Source organism: Hippopotamus amphibius, chromosome 16 (genome assembly GCF_030028045.1).
Source record: "Hippopotamus amphibius kiboko isolate mHipAmp2 chromosome 16, mHipAmp2.hap2, whole genome shotgun sequence".
Classification (NCBI taxonomy): Eukaryota; Metazoa; Chordata; class Mammalia; order Artiodactyla; family Hippopotamidae; genus Hippopotamus; species Hippopotamus amphibius.
The window spans coordinates 58,987,198-59,009,115 of NC_080201.1; the positions used below are offsets into that span (position 1 = coordinate 58,987,198).

A 21,918-nucleotide genomic window follows, 5' to 3' on the forward strand; every position below is an offset into this window, starting at 1 on the left:
AAAAAAAAGAAAAAAATTGGAAATGGGGTTAATACTAAGCATCTGGCAATCTGAGGATGGAATAAAATTCTCAGAACCGCAGAACATACAGATCAGGCAAGCCTGAGGTTCAGATCTCAGCTCAGGCCCTTTCTGGCTGTGTGGCTTGGGCAAACTGCCCAACCTCCCTGTGCCTCATTTTCTTCATCTGGAAAATGGGAGAGTCCTTATTTTGCCTTCATTTTTGAAAGGTATTTTCACTGGCTATTGAAGTCCAGGTAAATGATTTTATTCTTTCCGCAATCAGATGAGATCATTCCATGATCTGCAGCCTCCATTGTTTCAGATGAAAAGTTAGTGATCATTCAAAGCATTGTTTCCCTGTAGGTAATGTGATGTGATTTTCTAGCTGGTTTAAATTTTTTCTCTTTATCTTTGGTTTTTATCAGTTTGACTGTGATATCCAGTTGCAGGGTTTTGTATTTGTTCTACTTCAGTTTGCCAAGCTTCCTACAGCTTTGGGTTGGTGTTTTTGATCAGATGTGGACATCTTCAGCCATTATTTCTTCACATATTTTTGTGCCCCATTCTTTCTCCTTTCCTCTTCTTCTCAGACTCCAAATACATGTATGTTTGACTGCTTAATACCATTCCATAGATCATCGAAAATTTTTAAAAGAATTAATTTTTTGTATCTCCTAGAATTTTATATACATTACTTTTAAATAAATCTCATTTTTGACTGGCTTCTTTGGAATAATTACTTTGAGATTCATCCATGTTTTTGCATGCATCATTCCTTTTTTTTTTTTTAACCAATGAGTATTATTCCTTTGTAGACCACGTTTTGAAAACCACTACACTGTTGATGAACATTTGACTTGTTTCTAGTTTTTGGCTGTTATGAATAAAACTTTAGTCTTTCCAATAGATTTAGGGGTTTTAGTTCATATTTTCCTAATAAACGATGTTGAGCATCTTTTTATGTGCTTATTTGCCATCCATACATCTTCTCTGGTGAAGTCCCTGTTCAAATCTTATGCCCTTTAAAAAAATTGGATTGTTTCTTTTCTTATCATTGAATTTTATTTATTTGTTTGTTTGTTTGTTTATTGGCTGCATTGGGTCTTTGTTGCTACATGTGGGCTTTCTCTAGTTGTGGTGAGCAGGGGCTACTCTTCGTTGTGGTGTATGGGCTTCTTATTGCAGTGGCTTCTCTTGTTGTGGAGCACATACTCTAGGCGTGCAGGCTTCAGTAGTTGTGGAACACAGGCTCAGTAGTTGTGGCTCGTGGGCTTGAGAGCACAGGCTCAGTAGTTGTGACACATGAGCTTAGTTGCTCTGTGGCACGTGGGATCTTCCTGGACCAGGGATCAAACCCATGTCCCCTGCATTGGCAGGTGGATTCTTAACCACTGCGCCACCAGGGAAGTCCCAAAGCTATTTTAAATGATATTATTTTTATTTCCATTTCTGATTGGTAGTATATAGAAATGTAATCAATTTTGTATATTGATCTTGTATCCTACAATCTAGCTAAACTCACATTTGGGTGCTAGTAAATGTTTTATAGATTCCATTGGATTTTCTATGATTTTGTTTTCTGTGACTAAAGGCAATTTTACTTCTTCCTTTCCTTTTTTCTTAACCCTTCCTCTGGGACTCCAAATACATGTATGTTTGATTGCTTGCTACTGTCTCACAGGTTATTAAAGCTCTCCTAAGTTTTTTTTTACAATCTTTTTTCTTTCTTTGCTCTGCTTGGATCATCTCTATTGACCTGTTTTCAAGTTTACTGATTCTTCTGATGTGTGTCCATTCTGCTCTCAATTTCATCCAGTGACTTTTCAATTTCAGATATTGTATTTTGAAGTTCTGGCATTTTTCTTTGGTTCTATTTTACAGTTTCAAATTCCTCCTGAAATAACCCTGCCTCTTCACCAGTTCTATCCATCTTGTCCTGAAACTTATCATAGTCAAAGTGTTTGTGTGATAATCCCAGTACCTAGGTCATCTGTGGTTCTGTTTCTATGGACTGATTTTTCTCTTGACTGTGAGCCCCATTCTCTTCCTTTTTTGCATGTGTTGTAAGTTTCGTTGTTTGTCAATTGCTGTTTCTTAAAAAACAGTGAAGGTTGAAGCACATTTTTGAAATTTAGGTTTTTTTCCTACCACTACCCGAAGAAGAAGAAAGGAAAACCCTTTCCTCAGTTGGTTATCTAGAGTGAGGGGCTGATCAGTTAATCTATTTAAGACTTTTTTTTTCCTTTTCAGCTCAAAGTTTCCTTTCATTTAATTTTTTTAAATTGAAGTATAGTTGATTTACAATGTTCTGTTAGTTTCAAGTGTACAACAGAGTGATTCAGATAGCATGTATCTGTTAATCCCAAATTCCAAATGTATCCCTCCCCCCCTTTTGTGCTTTGGTAACCGTAAATTTGTTTTTTGTGTCTGGGAATCTGTTTGTTTTGTAAATAAGTTCATTTGTATCATTTTTTTATATTCCACATATAAATGCTATCATATGATATTTGTCTTTGTCTGATTTACTTCACTTAGTGTAATAATCTCTAGGTCCGTCCATGTTGCTGCAAATGGTATTTCATTCTTTTTATGGCTGAGTGATATTCCATTGTATATATGTACCACATCTTCTTTATCCATTCATCTGTTGATGGAAATTTAGTTTGCTTCCATGTCTTGGCTACTGTGTACAGTGCTGCTGTGTATATGGGGGTGCATGTATCTTTTCGAATAGTAGTTTCCTCCAGATATATGCCCAGGAGTGAGATTGCAGGATGATATGGTAACTCTAGTTTTAATTTTTAAAGGAACCTCCATACTGTTCTCCATAGTAGCTGCACCAATTTACATTCCCACCGACAGGGTGATCCATTGAAGAGCTGAGCTGGTTTGGGACATGGTTGCGACTTTAATCCCTCTACCTCCCCCTCATGTCTCTGCCTCTCTCTCTCTGTCCTCGGCTGCTCTCTCTTCCCCATCCCCTTGGACACTCCTTTCAGCTAACCTATCTCCCCCACCCCATCTCCCTCACCCCGGAAGCTCCTGGCGGAGGAGAAGGCAGCCGTCCTGCGGGCGGTGGAGGAACGCGAGCGGGTCGAGGCGGAGGGCCGGGAGCGCGAGGCCCGGGCGCTGTCGCTGACCCGCGCGCTGGAGGAGGAGCAGGAGGTGCGGGAGGAGCTGGAGCGGCAGAACCGCGCGCTGCGGGCCGAGCTGGAGGCGCTGCTCAGCAGCAAGGACGACGTGGGCAAGAGCGTGAGTGCCGCCCCCGCCCCGCTCCTCGGGCACGCGCGTGGGCAGCTGCACACACGTGATGTTGCGGGTTACACACCACAGCGTGTCCCGAGCACCAGCGTCCAAGTCCCGTGTTCACGCCCCAGCACAGAGCAGGAGGGAGCTGCTCCCCAGACATACGTGTCCACACACACACCCAGGGCGTGAAGAGAATCTTCCACCAAAAACACGTGTTCTCACACACACACACACACACACACACACACACACACACAAAGTAAGGAGAGCCAATCATGTTCGTGGGCACAGAACGTGAGGAGGCTCTTCCAGCAAACATGTTCACACATGGCACATGAGAGCTGCTCACAAGACATACATGTTCGTGTGTGTTCATGGAATGTGAGAATCTCCCATTAAACACATCTCCTCATGTGTACTCACAGCATGAGACCCGCTCATCTTGTGTGTATGTGATTCAGAGAGAACATGAAGAGAACCGACCACAACATGCAGCCTGAGAACCACTCCCCAAACGTATATGCACACGCGTGCACACATACCACACACACACACACCCCCCACACACACCCCACACCCCACACACACACCCCACACCCCACACACACACCCCACACACACCCCCCACACACACACACCACACCACACACACACCACACACACCACACACAGATCACACACACACCCCACACACACACACCACACACCACATACATACCACACACATCACACACCACACACACCACACACACACCACACACCACACACGCCACACCCCACATACCACACACACCACACACACATCACACACCACACACACCACACACACACCACACACGCCACACCCCACATACCACACACACATCACACACACACACACCACACCACACACACACCGCACACACACACCACACACACACACCCCACACACCACACACAGATCACACACACACCACACACACACCACACCACATACATACCACACACACCACACACACATCACACACACATCACACACACACACCACACACACACCACACACATACCACACACACACACCACACACACACCACACACACCACACACACACCCCACACACACACCACACACACCACACACCACACACACACACCACACACATACCACACACACACACCACACACACACCACACACACCACACACACACCCCACACACACACCACACACACACACACCACACACGTACAAGCACATATACACTCTATACATATATACAACTCATGCATATATACCCCACACACACCACACACATACACACACACACACACTATACATATACACACCACATGCACACACATTATACGTGTACACACACATATGTACCATACACAACACACACTCACGCACACACCACCCACTGTGTGGGCACCCTGCCTTGCCACCCCCCAACTCCACTGAGCACACACAGGCTCCCCTAGCAGGTCTCTGTCTTGCCTCACCTCAGACATCCCTCCAGGGCCTCTGAGGGGTCTCCCAGGCCAGCTCCCAGTGCCCACTCCCCCAGCCAGTATCCCAGCCTCCTAGGCTTCTGAACGGTCTAACGCATCCTCCACGCCATCCTTCCTTCATTTGCCCAATAAATATATTTATGGGGCATCAACCAGAACAGGCCCCGAGCCACGGGCCGCCCTGGCTACTGACAGAGGCACTGATAGAGTGCGTGTTTAGTTGGGTCCCTGCGCGGACACAGTCACAGCATCCTTCCTTATTGTCAGCGGTGCGATGGATGAGGGCTTTGTTTTCTCAGCCTGCTCTTGCATTGATCTGATGGCACTTTTAGCCAGGCCTGGAAAGAACCCCCATCCGCATGACACACCCTTGGCCTTCAGCCCCAGGGGAAATGGAGCCAAAATCCAAATCACGCTCAAAAGACTAAGGTCTATCCTTTGGGAAGACTGTCAAGTCATGTCTAGTGACTCCAAAGGCCTTTGTGGGAAATAGGATGTTGATGGGAGAAGTTTGAGTTCTTCAGGTCAACAAAGTTGACTGGCAGGTGCCAACTAAGAGGAGGGACCAGTTGGCCCCTTCCAAACGCTGAAAGAAGACACTGTCACTGACCAGCATGTCATGAGAAGGGTCATTAGGTGGGGGTGATACACAGTTGTAGTCCTTGCCCTGTGGAGCTCACAGGCCAACGTGGGAGGTGCATGTTGCCCAAAAAGACACATAAGCACATGTTAAAGGACCACTGTGACTAGGACTGAGTCAGAGAGCTTCTCAGTGCCAGGAGCATGGGTAACAGGGAGGCCCTGACAAGTCAAGGGATGCTCCTCTGAGGAGGCAACAATTAAGGTGTGGTGGAGAGGAAGGGACGTCTTTGCGAATTCATAAGCCCAGGTCTATTTTCACGGGGTGCTTGGGGTTTTCATTTACACCTCCCTGAAAGGTCTGGAAACCCCCACACTGACAAAAAAAATAGACGTCGATAGTGGGTTGGTAATATCCTGGGGAGTCTGGCAGAAACCAGCACTACTGACTCTGGAGCTACGTGCCTTCAACCCATTTCTGCATGGGATTCCCGAAGATGAAGCCTCAGTAAAGTGAGCTCACAATCCAAAATCACACAACACCCGAGGAAATAATCCACCATGAGTGAGAGTCAGCTGGCCTAACAAGCACTGGAATTGGACTCTCAGGAGCTTCAGATGATAGAATTATGGTGCATAGGTTATTAATAAAATATGCTCTAGGATGATCCAGAAAGAGACACACAGTAAGGAGGTGCTCAGGAAATGTTGACTGCGTGAATGAATGAACGAACTAGTGAATGAATGAACGAACGAGGATGGACACATGAACTTGCTGCCTCTCTCTCCCCTGTCACAGCTTCCCGACCTCTAGCCCAGGGTAGATCTTGGGTCCTGGCCTCCCCCCTCCTCGGTGACCCAGGTGCTCAGGGCTCACTCTCCCTCCCCTCCAGGTGCACGAGCTGGAGCGAGCACGCCGGGTGGCTGAACAGGCAGCCAACGACCTGCGAACACAAGTGACGGAGCTGGAGGATGAGCTGACGGCGGCGGAGGATGCCAAGCTGCGCCTGGAAGTGACTGTGCAGGCCCTCAAGGCGCAGCACGAGCGGGACCTGCAGGGCCGCGATGAGGCTGGGGAGGAGAGGCGGCGGCAGCTGGCCAAGCAGGTACAGGCGGGGCACCCCTCCGGCTGGGGATGCCCAGGTGCTTACAGGCAGCAAGAGGGGCAGGAAATCTCACCCACCCACCTGCTACTCAGTGTTTCTACCCAAGTCCCTTCTAGTAGCCAACCATCCTCCTGTTCCCCAACCCACTCACCCATCACGACCCATGAAGCCACACACACATCCTGCTGACCACTTGGACACCCTCCATCCACCAACCCACCCACCCCGCTCCCACCCCATCTACTGAGCCACCCAGCCGCCCACACACACCCTCCCCACCAGCCAACACTTCTACACAACCAACTCTGCATTCGACTTCTCCATCCACCCGATACCCCCTTCCAGTCAGCCTCCTCTCCCCAGCCCAACCGCTCCACTATCTACCCCTCCCCTGCCCCAACCTACCCATGCACGCATTTACTCGCTCATTGACCAGCTCGTCCACACCCCACTTCATCCACGACCTTCCTCCCTTATTCACTTACTCCTTCACCCGCTTCTTCATTCATTCCATCACTCTCTCCCTCTCTGCACCATTCATTCATTCATTCTTCATTCAGTGGAGGGATTTCCTAATGTCTGCAGTGGGCAAGGCTCTGCACTAGGTGATGTGTGCTGAGCATGGGCGGGGCGGGTCAGCTCTGAGTGTCAGAGAGACCCCTCTGGGGCCATGTGGACAGCAGACTGGAGCCGGGGAGACTGGAGCTGGGAGGCCCTGAGGGAAAAATGAAGAGCTGGGGGTGGGGGGGGTGGGGAATTCTCTGAGTGTTTTCTTGATCTCCCCTGGCTCCACCAATCGAGCCACGGGCTCATCCAAGACTTCGTCCTGGGGGCACTGCGAAGCCACAGGAGGGCCATGAGCAGGGGAGGGGCAGTGTCAGCTCTGATTGTGGAAGGACCATTCTGGAGCCTTTGGGAATGAGCTGGAGGGGAAAGATGCGAGCAGAGAGGAAGCTGAGGCAAGGGGGGAGTTTGAGGCCTCAGCTCGGGCTGTGGCGTTGGGGAGGATGGTTGGGTTGTTGGTAGAGAGAGGCAGGGGGCTGGAGGCCTGGGCAGGGGCTGGAGGGTAGACATCCACGTCACTAGCTTGTAGAGGGAGCCTGGGCCTCCTGTCCCCTGAGCCCGCCCCTCCCGGCCTCCCCCGCTTCCCAACGCAGCTGCGGGACGCAGAGCTGGAACGGGATGAGGAACGCAAGCAGCGCGCTCTGGCCGTGGCCGCCCGCAAGAAGCTGGAGGCCGAGCTGGAGGAGCTGAAGGCCCAGACCACGGCCGCCGGGCAGGGCAAGGAGGAGGCGGTGAAGCAGCTTCGCAAGATGCAGGTAAGGGGTGGGGCTTAAGCCACGGAGAGGGGAAGCCCCGCCCTCGCTCGGGCTCCAAAACCAGCTCGGACCCCGCCCTCTCCATCCCAGGAGCTGTGCCCGGATTAGGCAACAGCTTTACGAACATCCATGCCCCAAAGGCTCCTTTAGTTCTTTTTATATGTTTTATTTCTTTTATTGAAAATGCTTAATGTTTAAGTCCAATTTCCTCATTTTATTTCATTTTTGAAGTGGAAATACCTTAGGGTCCCCAACCCCCCCCACCTCCCCACCGCCCCGCCCCTCACAACCGCATGATAAAAATTATACATGGTCGTTTAAATATTTTTTTTCTTTTTGGGTGATGCTGTATCAAGTTTCATCGACTGTAACAAATGTCCCTCTCTGGTGGGGGATGTTAATATTGGGGGAGACTGCTCGTGTGTGAGGGCAGGGGCTGTGTGGGAAATCTCTGTACCTTCTGCCCCAAACTGCTGTGAACCTGAAACTGCTCTTAAAAGTAAAGTCAATTTTTTTTTTTTTTTAAAGTATAGGCCTGGCCTGGCCAACACAGACGGTACCAGCCCCAAGTGGCTACTGGGCATCTAAAATGTGGTGGTTGGGGACCGGGGGAGGAATTCCCTGGCAGTCTAGTGGTTAGGACTCTGCGCTGTCACTGCCAGGGGGCCCAGGTTCGATCCCTGGTTGGGGAACTAAGATCCCACAAGCTGCATGGTGGGGCCAAAAAGAAAAAAAAATAGGCAAAATATCTCAATAAGTTTTATATTGATTATAAATGGAAATAATAATATTTTGGATATATTAGGCTACACAAAATATAGTGTTCAAACTAGGTTTACCTGTTTCTTTTTACCTTTTTAATGTAGTTACCAGAAAATGTGAAAGAACATATGTCCTTGCGATGTATTTCTGTTAGGCAGTGCTGATGTATGAAGATTCCTCCCCAAAAGTACAAATTATAAACCATGTCATCACTGAGTGAAAACCCCTGCACTGAAAAGCTATTATCATCAAGCAGATAATAATAAATTAGCAACAATGGTGGCAATTGTCCTATTACCAAGCCTGCCTGCCGTCCGCACTATAACTGTCAACAAGCACGTGCTACACCATTGTAAAGATGTAGAGTGGGGATTTGTTTTAACGGCAATGGACATTTTGTTTCTGCTTTTTTTGTTTTTTCTTTATTTTAACCACCGTTGAGGAGAAGACCCTTTTACCAGCATCCCTACACACTTAATAGTGTGACCAGGTAGCTTGGAACTTCCCTGGCGGCCCAGTGGTTAAGACTCCGCACTTCCACTGCAGGGGGTTGCAGGTTCCATCCCTGGTGGGGGAACTAAGATCCCACATTACACCTGGCGCGGCCGGTTAATCAATCAATCAATCAATCATCAATAGGCCAGGTAGCAAAGTAGCTAAACGTGTGAACTCCAGGGCCAGACAGCCCGGGTTCAGGTCCTGGGTCTGTCACCTACCACCCTGAGCACGTTGCTGAGCCTCTCTGTGCCTCAGTTTCTCCATCTGTCAACTGGAGAGGAAAATAGTCCCCACCAACTGGCGTTGTGAGGATTGAGTCAGTCTGTCTACAGAATAGAGCCTGGCCCAACATGAGTGATTACTACTACTGCTACTACTGCAGAGTCTCAATAGTATCCCCGTTTTAGGCTTACTTTACTTTTGATGTGCTTCTTTTTTAAAGAGGTGAGGCCCAGAGATGGGAAGGGGCTGGTCCAAGGTCACACAGCCAGAGGCTAGTGGTGGGGTGCAGAAGCCCAGGTCCGCAGGGCTCTGCTTGCTCACGGGGAGCCCCCACAGGGCTGATACGAGGGTAAGGGGGGGTCCTCGTGAGTCACGACCAGGCTGGGTTCGCTCACTCGCTCCGTGCCTCCTAGGTCCAGATGAAGGAGATGTGGCGGGAGGTAGAGGAATCGCGCAGCTCCCGGGAGGAGATCTTTGCCCAGAACCGGGAGAGTGATAAGCGCCTCAAGGGGCTGGAAGCGGAAGTGCTGCGGCTGCAGGAGGTGATGCCAGGATGGGCGGGGCCCTGGGGAAAGGGTTGGTGGGCAGGGCCGTGGGTGGGCGGGGTCTGGGGGCCCGCTCTGGAGCCCCGGGAGGGTCCTGAGCAGGGAGCATCGGGGTCCGCTCTGGAGCGGTGTGCGGGATGGACTAGATGGGGGAGAACGGAGGCAGGGAGGCTGGGGAGGAAGGATGAAGCCTGAGCCAGGGCTGTGGGGACGCAGAGGAGGGAACAAGGCAGAGAGAGTAGAGGAGCAGGATGGACAGGGCTGTGGGCGATAAGGGGGCAGGGGAGGCGAGGAGAGACCTGGGGGTCTGGCCCTGCCTGGGAGAAACTGGAGGAGGAAGTGGTTTGAAAGAAGATACGGGGCTCAGTGAGGAGGCTCTGAGGCTGAGGGGCCTTGAGGGGCGGGCAGCAAGAGGTGGGCACGGATCAGAGGCTCCAGAGTGGGATTTAGTAGACATCTGCCTGTAGACTGAAGTTCACTCCAAGGTTATCCAGGGGCAGCACGTTCAAGTGCAGTGAGAAAAGGGCCAAGAGACTTGAGGTGAGGGACAGTGAGGCCAGTGCCCAGACAGCCTCCCCTCCCCACAGCTGACCACCCCCTCTCTCGCTCATCGCAGGAACTGGCCGCCTCAGATCGTGCCCGGCGGCAGGCCCAGCAGGAGCGGGACGAGATGGCGGATGAGGTGGCCAACGGCAGCCTTAGCAAGTGAGTGGCCCGTGGTAACGTGGGGCAGGGCACCCTCCTCTGGCCATCCTGCCCTCTCATCTCCCCCCGTGCCCCTTTGCCCTAGGGCTGCCATTCTGGACGAGAAGCGTCAGCTCGAGGGGCGCCTGGGGCAAATGGAAGAGGAGCTGGAGGAGGAGCAGAGCAACGCGGAGCTGCTCAATGACCGCTACCTCAAGCTGCTCCTGCAGGTCAGCACAGCTGCGTCACCCACTGCCAGTTTGGGTCCTCGCGGACCTGGGACCATAACACCTTCAGTTCTCTTATTCAGCACACATAGGAAAAGAGAATATTTGAGTTGGGTTTTGAAGGGTGAATAGGAGTTATCAAGGTGAGAGGAGGCATTGATGCATTCATTCACTTGTATTTCCAAGGCTTCGCAAAGGTTGGATTTAGGGATAAATTATATGGGGTCTCTGTCCTGCAGAGTTCCCTGGGGAAACAGACGTGGAGTTACACTATGACATCATAGAGTGACATGTGTGATAATTGAAGTATCCAGGCCCAGTAGTGAGAGAGAGAGAACTCTCTGCAAGAGAGAGGCATTTGCAAGAAGGGACACTTGGCTGGGGTTTTAAAGCATACGTAGAAGCTAGGCAGACAGACAAAGCATATTTTATTTGTATATTTATTTATAAATATTTTATGAAGCTTCTGGAGGCCCATATCCTATTCTGGGTGGTGCTGAAGACCTGGAGGTGGATCATTCCAGGTCTCTGCCATTAAGGACATCCTAGTCTGATGGAGGAAACGGACTATCCCAATACAGAAATGCAAATGAAACTGGAGGAAGCAAAAGACACTGTGAGAACATAGAGGGGACTACTCATCCAGCCTGCAGGCTGGGGGCTATCAGGGAAGGCTTCCTGGTAGAGGTGAAGTCTTAAGAGATCTGATAGGAAGTTAAGAGTTTGCCAAGCAGACAGTAGAGGAATGAGATTTCCAAAGAGAGACCTATGTCTGTATTATTTTATTCATTTTAAAAGATACATTTTGAAACCTCTCACAGGCCATGCCCCAACACTGCTGGGGACTCAGAGAGGAGTAAGACCCCAGCTCAGCCTTTGGGGAGCCCCTAGACCAGTAGGAGAAGCAGTCATACACCATGACGTAGCTCCTATATCACTCAGACTAAAATCTCAGTCACCAACAAGGCCCCGCACTCTGGTCCCTGGCTAATTCAGACCTTACTTATCTCTAACCCTTCTCCCCTAGTTCACTCTGCTTCAGCCACTCCTGCCTCTTCATTATTCCTTGACTATGCCTAGTTTATTCCTACCTCAGGGCCTTTGCACTTTCTATTTCTTCCTCCTGGAAAGGTCTTCTCCCAAATCATCACACAGCTCACTCCCTCAAAACAGCCTTCCCTGGCCACCGTGTGTGAAACAGCCACCCTCCCTCCCATAATTTCTCTCCATTCTCTCTGCTTTAATCTCTTCATGTCACTTACCACTGCCTGACATTCTGTTATATATTTACTTGTTTATCTATGGTCCATTCTCCCCAACAGAGTGTAAGCACCATGGGCATAGGACCTCTGTCTTAGTTTTCACTGCTCTATCCCCAGTACCTAAAACAGTGCAGGGTGCTCATTATAAATGAAATGAATAAGCCAATACATGCTTTAATGGAGGGCTCATAGGCTTAGCCCAACCCACATCTTTGGCTGTTGGTGAAAAGGAGAATCTTTTTAAAAACTCAAAATAAAACTTTTTTAAAGATACAAAAAGGAATTCATAAGAAAATGGCAGATATTGAAGACAGGCAGAGAAGACCCACCATATGGATAATAAGAGTCCCCAAAGAAGAAAAACAAAGTAAGAGATCAGAGCAAATAACCAAAAACCACAATGCAAGAAAACTCCTGAAACAGAAAAGTTTGAAGCCACTGTGCACCTGAAGATATCAACCCATACCATCTCATACCAGGACAGATTCTAATTTAAAAAAACTCTTGGATTTATAGGAGGGGGAAAAATATTTAGCCATCCAGGAAAAAATGAGCAAGTGGTATATAAAGAAAATTCAATTGTCATCGGATTTTTCACAGAGAGGCTTTATGCTGAGAGAAAATGGAGGGATGCTCAAAGAAAGAAAACGTGAGACAAGGATTTTGTATCCAATCAGACTTTCTTTCTTTCTTTTTTTTTCATGTGCAGATATTCTTTTTCCTTTTGAAATATAGTTGATTTACAATGTTGTGTTAGTTTCAGGTGTACAAAGTGATTCAGTTACACATACATACATAGATATATTCTTTTTTAGATCCTTTTCCATTACAAGATATTGAGCATAGTCCCCTGTGCTGTAAGTAGGTCCTTGTTGGTTGTCTGTAAGACTTATTTTCCTGTATAAAGGACACAAACAAGTTGTTAGCATGCAAGAACTTGGGGACTGTTGTTCCCAGGAACCCTTCCTGAGGAATCTAGGAGACCAGCAGTTCTCAAAGGGTGGTCCCGAGCCCAGCAGAGTCAGCCTCAACTGGGAACTTGTTGGAAATGCAAGTTCTGGGGCCCCAGCCAAGCCCAAGCGAATGAGGAATGTTGGCAGTGGGACCCCGAAATCTGTATTTCAACAAACACTCCACGTGGTTCTGAGGCATGAGGAGTCTGAAAAGCACTGCCCTGGAGACCCAGGTGCAGGTGATCAGGGTCACTGGAGAGACATCAGTGCGAGAGAGGAATGAACTGCCCGTAGTAATACAGTCTGCCCATAGTTCTAAAACTAAGTGAAGGCTGAAAAGGAGTAAGAAGGATAATTGGCTATATGCTCAGTGATGTGTAGCACGACTATTTTTTAAGTGGAGCGAATGGGCAAATATGCAAAGAAATCGTATTACTCTCTTCGGTAATTATATTGGCAGTGGTAGTATCAGCATTGTGTTTCTGAGACCATTGTGCGTGTAATGTGGGATAACGTAAATGATTAAGGATGGAATATTCTAATTCTATCATGTCTACCTGTGTTCATCATCTGAGGATCATCCGCATGTGAGAACCAAGGTGTAGATGTCATGGAGAACAGGCTCAGTTAAAAACAAACAAATAGGGACTTCCCTGGTGGCCTAGTGGTTAGGATTCCAGGCTTTCACTCCTGTGGCCCAAGTTCGATCCCTGGTCTGGGAACTAAGATCCCACAAGCCGAACGGCACAGACAAAAACAAACAAAAAAACCTGTAGGCCCAAATTTGACCTGGATGTATTGATGTGAACTTATAGGGTATTTTAGATAGATCCGTCCTATCTCTGTCCACCAAAAATGGCCTAGAAGGAATAACCAACCCAATAGCAGTGAACATCCCTAGTATATGACTCGTGGTCTAGAAATACCATTTCCCCCACTAAAAGAAAATGGGGGAAAAGAAATTCCTTTTATTTTTTTTAAAGGAATGGCTCATTCCAGATCTAAATCAGGAAATGAAGCAGAGTAGCCTGGACCATCTTGTCATACCATGCCTCAGTCTGCTCAGGCTGCTATACCAAAATGCTATAGACAGGGTGGCTTCAACAAGAGAAATTTATTTCTCACAGTTCTGGAGGCTGAGAAGTCCAAGATCATGGTGGCGGTAAGATAGGTTTCATTCCAAGGCCTCTTCCCTTGGCTTATAGGCGGCTGTCATCTCGTCGTGCACTCACTGGCCCTCGACTTGTGCATGTGCGGGGAGAGAGACAGCAAGCTCCCTGGTTTCTCCTAATAAGGGCACTAACACCATCATGGGGGCCACACCCTCATATCCTCATCTAATCCTAATTACCTCCCAAAGGCCGCATCTCCAGATACACATTGGGGGTTAGGGCTTCACAATTTGGGGGGGGGGACACAAACATTCAGTCCACAACACACCACCAGTTCTCAAGGAAGCTAACCTGGTTATCTCGAAAGCACTTAGAAGTCAACCTGAAGGGACTTCCCTGGTGGCGCAGTGGTTAAGAACCCGCCTGCCAATGCAGGGGACATGGGTTTGAGCCCTGGTTGGAGAAGATCCTACATGCTACGAAGCCACTAAGCCTGGGCCCCACAACTGCTGAGCCTGCATGCTACAACTACTGAAGCCTGCGTGCCTAGAGCCCGTGCTCAGCAACAAGAGAAGCCACTGAAATGAGAAGCCCGTGCACCACAATGAAGAGTGGCCCCCGCTCGCCACAATTAGAGAAAGTCTGTGCAGCAGCAAAGACCCAATGTAGCCAATACATAGGTAAATAAATTTATAAATTTATTAAAAAAAAAAGAAAAATCAACCTGGAAAGGCTCCCGCTGGCCCCAAATGGAGCATCTTGAGCTTCAACAAAGATCATAATCGCAATTGCTTTAAATCCATCAAGTCTGTTTGAATCCATGAGTTCACAATGATATTTTTAAAAATACTAATTAGTGACTGTATTAGTTTCCTGAGGCTGCCGTAACAAATTGCCACAAACTGGGTAGCTTAAAGCAACAGTAACTTATTCTCTCACAGTTCTAGAGGTCAGAAGTCCAAGATCAAGGTGTCATCATGTTGATGCCTTCTGAGGGAGCATCTGTTCCAGGCCTCTCTCCAGCTGCTGGTGGTTGCCAGCAACCCTTGGCTTGTAGAGGCATCAGCCCAGTCTCTGCCTCTGTCTTCACACAGCCTTCCCCGTGTCTTCTTTATGTGTCTGTGACTCCTTCTTTTCTCGTAAAGACACCAGTCATATTGAATTTAGGGCCCACCCCAATCCAGTATGACCTCATCTTCATTTAATGAATTACACTTCCAAAGACTGTCTTCCCAAATAAGGTCATGTTCTGAGGTTCCGGATGGGCAAGAGTTCTTGGCGGACGACTGTTCAACACAGTAGAGTCACCTTCAGAGAATAATAGGGAACCGGTTCATTACCTTGAAAACTCACAGAGAGAAAGAATGAATTCCCTGGGCCCAACTGCTGATTTGAAGGAAACAGAACAGAGAAGCATGCTGACCTGGACCGTGAATGTGTAATCAGGAAACCCAGATGCAGAGAAACTCTGCAGGTCAGATGGCCCAGATTCTTCAATAGATAAATTATAAGGAAATAAGAGATTGGGGGGGGGGACTGTAGATTAAAAGAAACTTAAAAGTCATATACAAATTTTTTAAAGATTTTTTTAATATGGACCGTTTTTAAAGTCTTTATTGATTTTGTTACAGTATTGCTTCTGTTTTATGTTTTGATTTTTTGGCCCAGAGGCATAGGTATCTTAGCTCCCTGACCAGATATTGAACCCGCACCCCCTGCACTGGAAGGCCAAGTCTTAACCACTGGACTGCCAGGGAAGTCCCATACAAATTTTTTTTAATGGGCAGGATTCAACTATAGGATCTAGGGATGCATCTTTGAGTAATAAAACTTGAAAAAAGAGCAAGAAAGTGATCACCCTAAAAGTCAGGATGACATACTATTTGGCGGGGAAAGGAGGAGGTTGTTAGTAGGATGGGTGTGTAAGGTTCTGTTTCCTGACCTGGGCAGGGGCGACAGTAGTGTTTGCCTTTTATTAAGCCATTAAGCCATATATTTGATCTGTTTTTTTACTTTTTCTGTATCATGGTTTTATTTTCCCAAAAGGTTTTAAAAAAAGCATATGCTAATCACCACATCGTGGTCTTCCTGTGAGGGTGAAATGAAGTAAAGTATGAATCAGACTGGATCTGACTCATTTCTGTGTCCCCGGCATAGGACCTCACTCAGAGTACGAGCTGAATAAATAAACAGGCACTATTATTAGGGGTGTGTTTACACATTCGCAGTATAATAGCTCCTGTTAATTAAGGCAGTATTTCTCAAAACGATCCTGCATATCATTCAAATCAAAACCACCTGAGAGGCTTGTTGAAAATGAGGATGCATGGCCCCCATCCCAGACCTGCTGAATCTGAATCTCTGGAGGGTGGGACCCTGGAGTCCACATTTTTTCCACAAGCTCCCCAGATAAGCCTGGTGCAAACAGAAGTGTGATAACCCTTGAAATAGACTCATTCACAGTCAGAGGTAGAATTTATAGTGTTTAAACAAGTTTGTGAGTCTTGTGGACTTATTAAAATAGCAAAAACCTATCCAAAAGGTTAAAACCCAGAGCTGGCACCACTGTTGGCTGATAAGCCAATTGGAGAAAAATACACCTAACCATTTGTTGAGTATTTTAATATGTACCAGGCTCTGTGCTATGCACTTAACAATCATCAACTCACTTCATTGTGGGAAATGCCTGTATTTACCTCCCACCTTCCCTCTGAGACTCGACCATGAGAGTCCTGCCTTTCCCGCTGCTACAGGTAGAATCACTGACCACAGAGTTGTCAGCTGAGCGCAGTTTCTCAGCCAAGGCAGAGAGTGGGCGGCAGCAGCTGGAGCGGCAGATCCAGGAGCTCAGGGGACGCCTGGGTGAGGAAGATGCTGGGGCCCGAGCCCGCCAGAAGATGATCATTGCTGCCCTTGAGTCTAAGCTGGCCCAGGCTGAGGAGCAGCTGGAGCAGGAGAGCAGGTAGGTGGGAGCAGAGGGCACAGTTGGAGGGCAACCCTCACATTCTGGCCGATGAGATGAAGGGGAGCTGTGTTACAAGAACCTGGTTTAGAAACAGCCAAAGGGCATCATAATATTAATGGTTGATGATTTCCTATGTCATTTAGGATGCTTTGTGGTGCAAGTAACTGCATTCCCACTGCATAATGTAAACAGTAATGTCACAGTTAGCTATAGCTGCATAACAAACCACCTTAAAATGCAAGTGGCTTAAAACAACATCATTTATTATTGCTCATGAGTCTTTGGGATGGCTGGTAGGTTCTGCTGATCTAAGCTTGATGGGCCTCACTCACGCATCTTTGCTCAGCTGAAAGTCAGCTAGATGGATTTGCTGATCTTGCCTGGGACAGCTAGGCTAACTTGTCTCTGCTCCAGGCTGACCCAGGATTGTTCACATGTCAGAGTGAAGGTTCCAAGAGTGAGGGCTTCTTGGGGCCTAGACTTGAAACTGGTGCACTGTCATTTCTGCCACATCCTGTTACTAACACAATCATGTGGGGAATTCCCTAGTGGTCCGGTGGTTAGGGCTCCACACCTCCACTACAGGTGGCAGGTTTGATTCTTGGTCGGGGAACTAAGATCCTGCATGCCGCACATGGCACAGCCAAAAAAAAAAAAAAAAAGCAACTCATGTGGCCAGCTCAGATTTAAGGGACTATCCAGTCATGGCTACTGAGCACTGCCTACTGCTAGGGGCCCCATCACATGGACTTCACCCTAGTGGGATGGTTCATGCAGGAGAGGATGGATGAGCGGGGACCTTGGGGATGGGGAAATTTAGGAGACAGGAGGGGAGAGAGGAGGTAAGGATGGCCCCAGGTATCTGACCTGCAGATCTAGGTGGATCATGGGGAATTAGGAGGAGAAGCAGGTATGGGAGAAGGCATTGAACCCAGTGCAGGGTGTGCAGGGTCTGGTGGACAGCCAAGGCTGGGGGCTGTACTAGGCTGGAGCTCAGGAGACAGAGTTAGCAGACACCAGGCTGTTGATGGTTATAGAAACCTAGGGCACAGCTGAGCTTGTCCAGGGAAAGTGTGTGAGTGAAAAGGGGAGAAGACAGCAAAGATGGTTGAGGATGAAGCTCTGGGCTTCCAGAGTATTCCACAAACACAAAAAGCTAGAGAAGGAAATTGAGAGAGAAAGAACAGAGGGAGAAAGAAAATTCCAGGCCAGGTAGAGGGAAGGTCAGATGGGAGATGGTGAGTCCTGAGCTGGGAGCTAGGGCTGTGAGGCCAAGGAGGGGACAGGACAGAGTACAGGGGGCGATGGGACAGGGTTTGGGTACTGAGAGGCTAGGGGTGGAGCAAAGGAGAGGGGTAAGGACGGTCCCTGGTGGTCTGACTTGGGGACTGGTAGTCAGTGGGTCACTTCCCTGAAAGGAGGAAGATTGGGGGTAGGGGGGAATACAGTTGAATATGAGAGACCTAGTGGGATGTGGAAAACTGGTGTAGACATGGAGACACTTTTAGGAACATCAGGCATCTTACTAGAAGTCAAGGACTAGGTGTCCTTGGGTACCAGTGTCTGGCCTGAGTAGACTGTGGGAGCCAGTTGTGGGTGGAAAAGAGGCCACTTTGAGAACATGTAGCTGCTGGACGAGGCTTGTGGGACAGAACCCCAGGTGAGCAGCTGTCTTGATTCTCCCTTTCCCTCCTCTCTACAGGGAGCGCATCCTCTCTGGCAAGCTGGTGCGCAGGGCTGAGAAGAGGCTTAAAGAGGTGGTGCTCCAGGTGGAGGAGGAGCGGAGGGTGGCCGACCAGCTACGGGACCAGGTGAGCAACTGGTGTCACTGAGGTGCAGTGGGAGTAGGGGGGACCACTGACAGAGAAGTAGCACATGCCTTCTCTGGAGGCAGTGAGTTCCCATCACAGGAGGAATGTGTGGGTGCTAGACTGGAACTGAGTGCAGACACCATCCTGGGGCTTGGTGCACCAGCAGAGAGCTGGAGTCAGTGACTTTGTGATCTGTATACTCTGGAATCTAGGAAAGGCCCTAGTGGGGACTTTAGACAGCCATGAAGAGGGAAGAAGTTAAACCGTACCCAGAGGCTAGGCCACAGCTTAAATAATAAAATGGTGTTATTGAGTGATTTCTTTAGCCAGTGCTAAAGACATAACAGGTAGTACATTTAATTCTAATCAGAACTCATGAGGTAGGTACTATGATCTTCCCTCTTATTCAGGTGAGAAAATTGAGACAGAAAGGTGAAGTAACTTGCTCACAAATATGTATTTAGTAAGAGATGGAGCCTGAGTCCAAATTCCAGTACTCTGGCTGCAGAGTCTGTGCTCTTAATTATTTATTGACCAATTACTATGTCCCAAGTACTGTACTACCTGCTTTAAACAAACAAACAAAACCCCCCAAAACATGCTTGCATTCTGTCATCAGCTCCATTTCACAGGTGAGAAAGTGGAAACTTTAAAAGGGGATATAATTTGCCCCAAAGTCACACAGTTAATAAAGAGAGCCAGGATCAGATCCTTCTAGATCCTCTTGCCAGCTTCCACCCCAGGCTCAAATGTGACTGACTCTAGTTTGCTGTGCCCTTAAAAGCTCAGCTGTGTTTTATTTACCATTCATTTCACAAAACAATTGTTGAGCACCCACTACCTGCCAGGCACTGTGCAAGGCATTGGAGACGTGGCTGTGAATGACACAGAGAAGGTCCCTGCCCTCATGGAGCTCACATTTTCAACACAGGAAAAGAAAGATACAAAATAAACCTATAAACAAGCAAGGATAATTAGATTGTGACAGGGGCTATGAAGAAAAAAAAAGAATGGAGAGAGAGCAGGGACATAGAGGATTGGGGAATTCACCCTAGATTGGAGGAGGGGTGGTGGTCAGGAAGACCTCTCTAGGGAAGTGACATTTGAATAGATACTGAAGTGTGAGAAAGAACCAAGAAGAGGGAAGAGCAGATGCAAAGACCCTAGGGTCTGGAAATGAGCTTGGTGAGCTCCAAGGGGAAAAGTAGACCAGTATTGCTTGAGAGAAGAATGGGGTTGGGGGTTGAGTGATAAGAAATGAGGTCAGAGGAGTCGGTGGGAGGCAGATTATGTGTGTCCCCTCCCTGGAGAGAGAGATGGCAGAGTCTGGGGACGGTCTCAGTGAAGATGGTCTGAGCAGTGTGTTTATGGGAAGAAGACCCTGCAGGGCCTGGAACGCCAGGTTTAGGGGCTGGGACCTTGTCCCAGGGGCACTGGGGATCACGGGAGGACTTTGAGCAGGGAAGGGGCAGGGCCAGCTCTGAGCATAGAAAGACCCCTCTGAGGCCGAGTGGGGGATGGCCTCACGTTTGAGTCTGATGTGGAGGCTAGTGAGAGGATCTAGGAGAACAGAACAAAGCATGGACTGAAGGCAGGCAAGGGACAGAGTCTGGATGTAGAAGGGATGGAGCTGTGGGGAGCTCTGGGCGAGGGCGGCACCTAGAGACATGATGCGCCCCCACCCCCCACCCCCGGCTCGCGCCTAGCTGGAGAAGGGGAACCTTCGAGTGAAGCAGCTGAAGCGGCAGCTGGAGGAGGCCGAGGAGGAGGCGTCCCGGGCTCAGGCGGTCCGCCGGAGGCTGCAGCACGAGCTGGAGGATGTCACAGAGGCCTCGGAGTCCATGAACCGGGAGCTGAACACGCTGAGGAACCGGCTTCGGTACGGCCGTCCCGCCCAAGCACACCCTCGCTCCATAAACCCCAGTTCCCACATCTCGCTCTGTCCCCGCATCTCTCTGTGCCCCCCTCGCCATTTTATTCTGTCTCTCCATATCGCCCCCTCTCTCACTTTTCTCTCTGCCCCCCTCATTTAATCTCTGCCTCCTGGTTTCTCCTCCTCCCCGCAGACGCGGCCCCCTCACCTTCACCACCCGCACGGTGCGCCAGGTCTTCCGACTGGAGGAGGGCGTGGCGTCCGACGAGGAGGCGGCGGCCGAGGAGGCGGAGCCGGGGTCTGGGCCACCGACCGCGGAGCCTGAAGGTTCCCCCGCGGCCCCGGCCCAGTGACCCTACCCTGCCCCCAGCCACCGGGCCCTCCCTCCCCGGCCCCTTTGGTGCCTGTCCTACGAACCGCCCTCTGGCTTCTTGCACTTTGGAAATGGTGCCACCCTCTGGCATGACAGCACTTATCAAGCCCACCCCTGGGGTCTCCTGAGTCTTCCCGTGAACCCCTAAACACAGAGGAGGGGGCAAGCAGGGAGGCAAGGACTGGGGCGCTCTCGCTTGGGAGAAATTCGGGTGTAGTTGGCAAGCTGGGGTCCCATCCGGCTCCAAATCCTTACTTCTGTTATGAGTGATCTATACTAGGAAAGGAGCATCGCTCCCCTGCCCTTCTCAACCAGGGCTCCCCACGCCCCTTCCCCACCACCCCGCCTCTTCCTCCTCCCCATTTAAGTCTCCCCCTTCCCCCTCCCCTCCCTCTTTCCCTCTCTCCACTTAGCCACTGACTGCGGAACTTCTGAGCAACAGCACCCTGAGCTCCAGGTCACCATCAGCCTTTAACTCTTGCAGAGGGGCAGGATAAGGGGACCTCACTCATCCCCCCCTCCCCTCATGCCCCCTTCTGGTTGCTCTTGTGTGGTCACAGTTCAGTTGGAGTTTCCCATGGGAGCTGGAGGAGGCCCCCATATCCTCCCAGTCTCCAGGCTCTGGCAGAAATAAACTCCAACCCAGACTGGACCCCGTGGGGGCTGTGTGTGTTCCTGCAGGGGTAGGGGGACAGGATGGGCAAGGGGCATCGGGTGGGGGCGGGGGCAGTCCGTCGGTCCTAATCCATCTGGCCAGTGTTAGGGAACCTCCCTTGTACCCAGCATTTAATGTGAAAGAATTAATTTTCTCCTCACCCAGCCTCCCTCCAAGGTATCCCCTCCATTATACAGATGGGAAAACTGAGGCTCAGTGCTCCAGGGTCCCT

At 49.3% G+C, this 21,918-nt stretch overlaps 1 protein-coding gene across 6 annotated transcripts in view; it reads left to right on the top strand.

Annotated features, from left to right (window-relative positions):
- MYH14 (myosin heavy chain 14) overlaps nt 1-21,677 on the top strand; it is an 87,425-nt gene extending 65,748 nt beyond the window's left edge. For all 6 annotated transcript variants that reach the window (XM_057711220.1, XM_057711218.1, XM_057711222.1 and 3 more), the window contains 10 exons: nt 3,043-3,255; nt 6,213-6,425; nt 7,583-7,744; nt 9,640-9,768; nt 10,388-10,476; nt 10,562-10,685; nt 16,763-16,971; nt 18,677-18,785; nt 20,492-20,664; nt 20,852-21,677. In XM_057711220.1, coding sequence (XP_057567203.1) covers nt 3,043-3,255; nt 6,213-6,425; nt 7,583-7,744; nt 9,640-9,768; nt 10,388-10,476; nt 10,562-10,685; nt 16,763-16,971; nt 18,677-18,785; nt 20,492-20,664; nt 20,852-21,011 — 1,581 coding nt within the window. In that variant the 3' untranslated portion in view covers nt 21,012-21,677. The remainder of the gene's footprint in view (nt 1-3,042; nt 3,256-6,212; nt 6,426-7,582; nt 7,745-9,639; nt 9,769-10,387; nt 10,477-10,561; nt 10,686-16,762; nt 16,972-18,676; nt 18,786-20,491; nt 20,665-20,851) is intronic.
- Nucleotides 21,678-21,918: the final 241 nt, after the last annotated feature.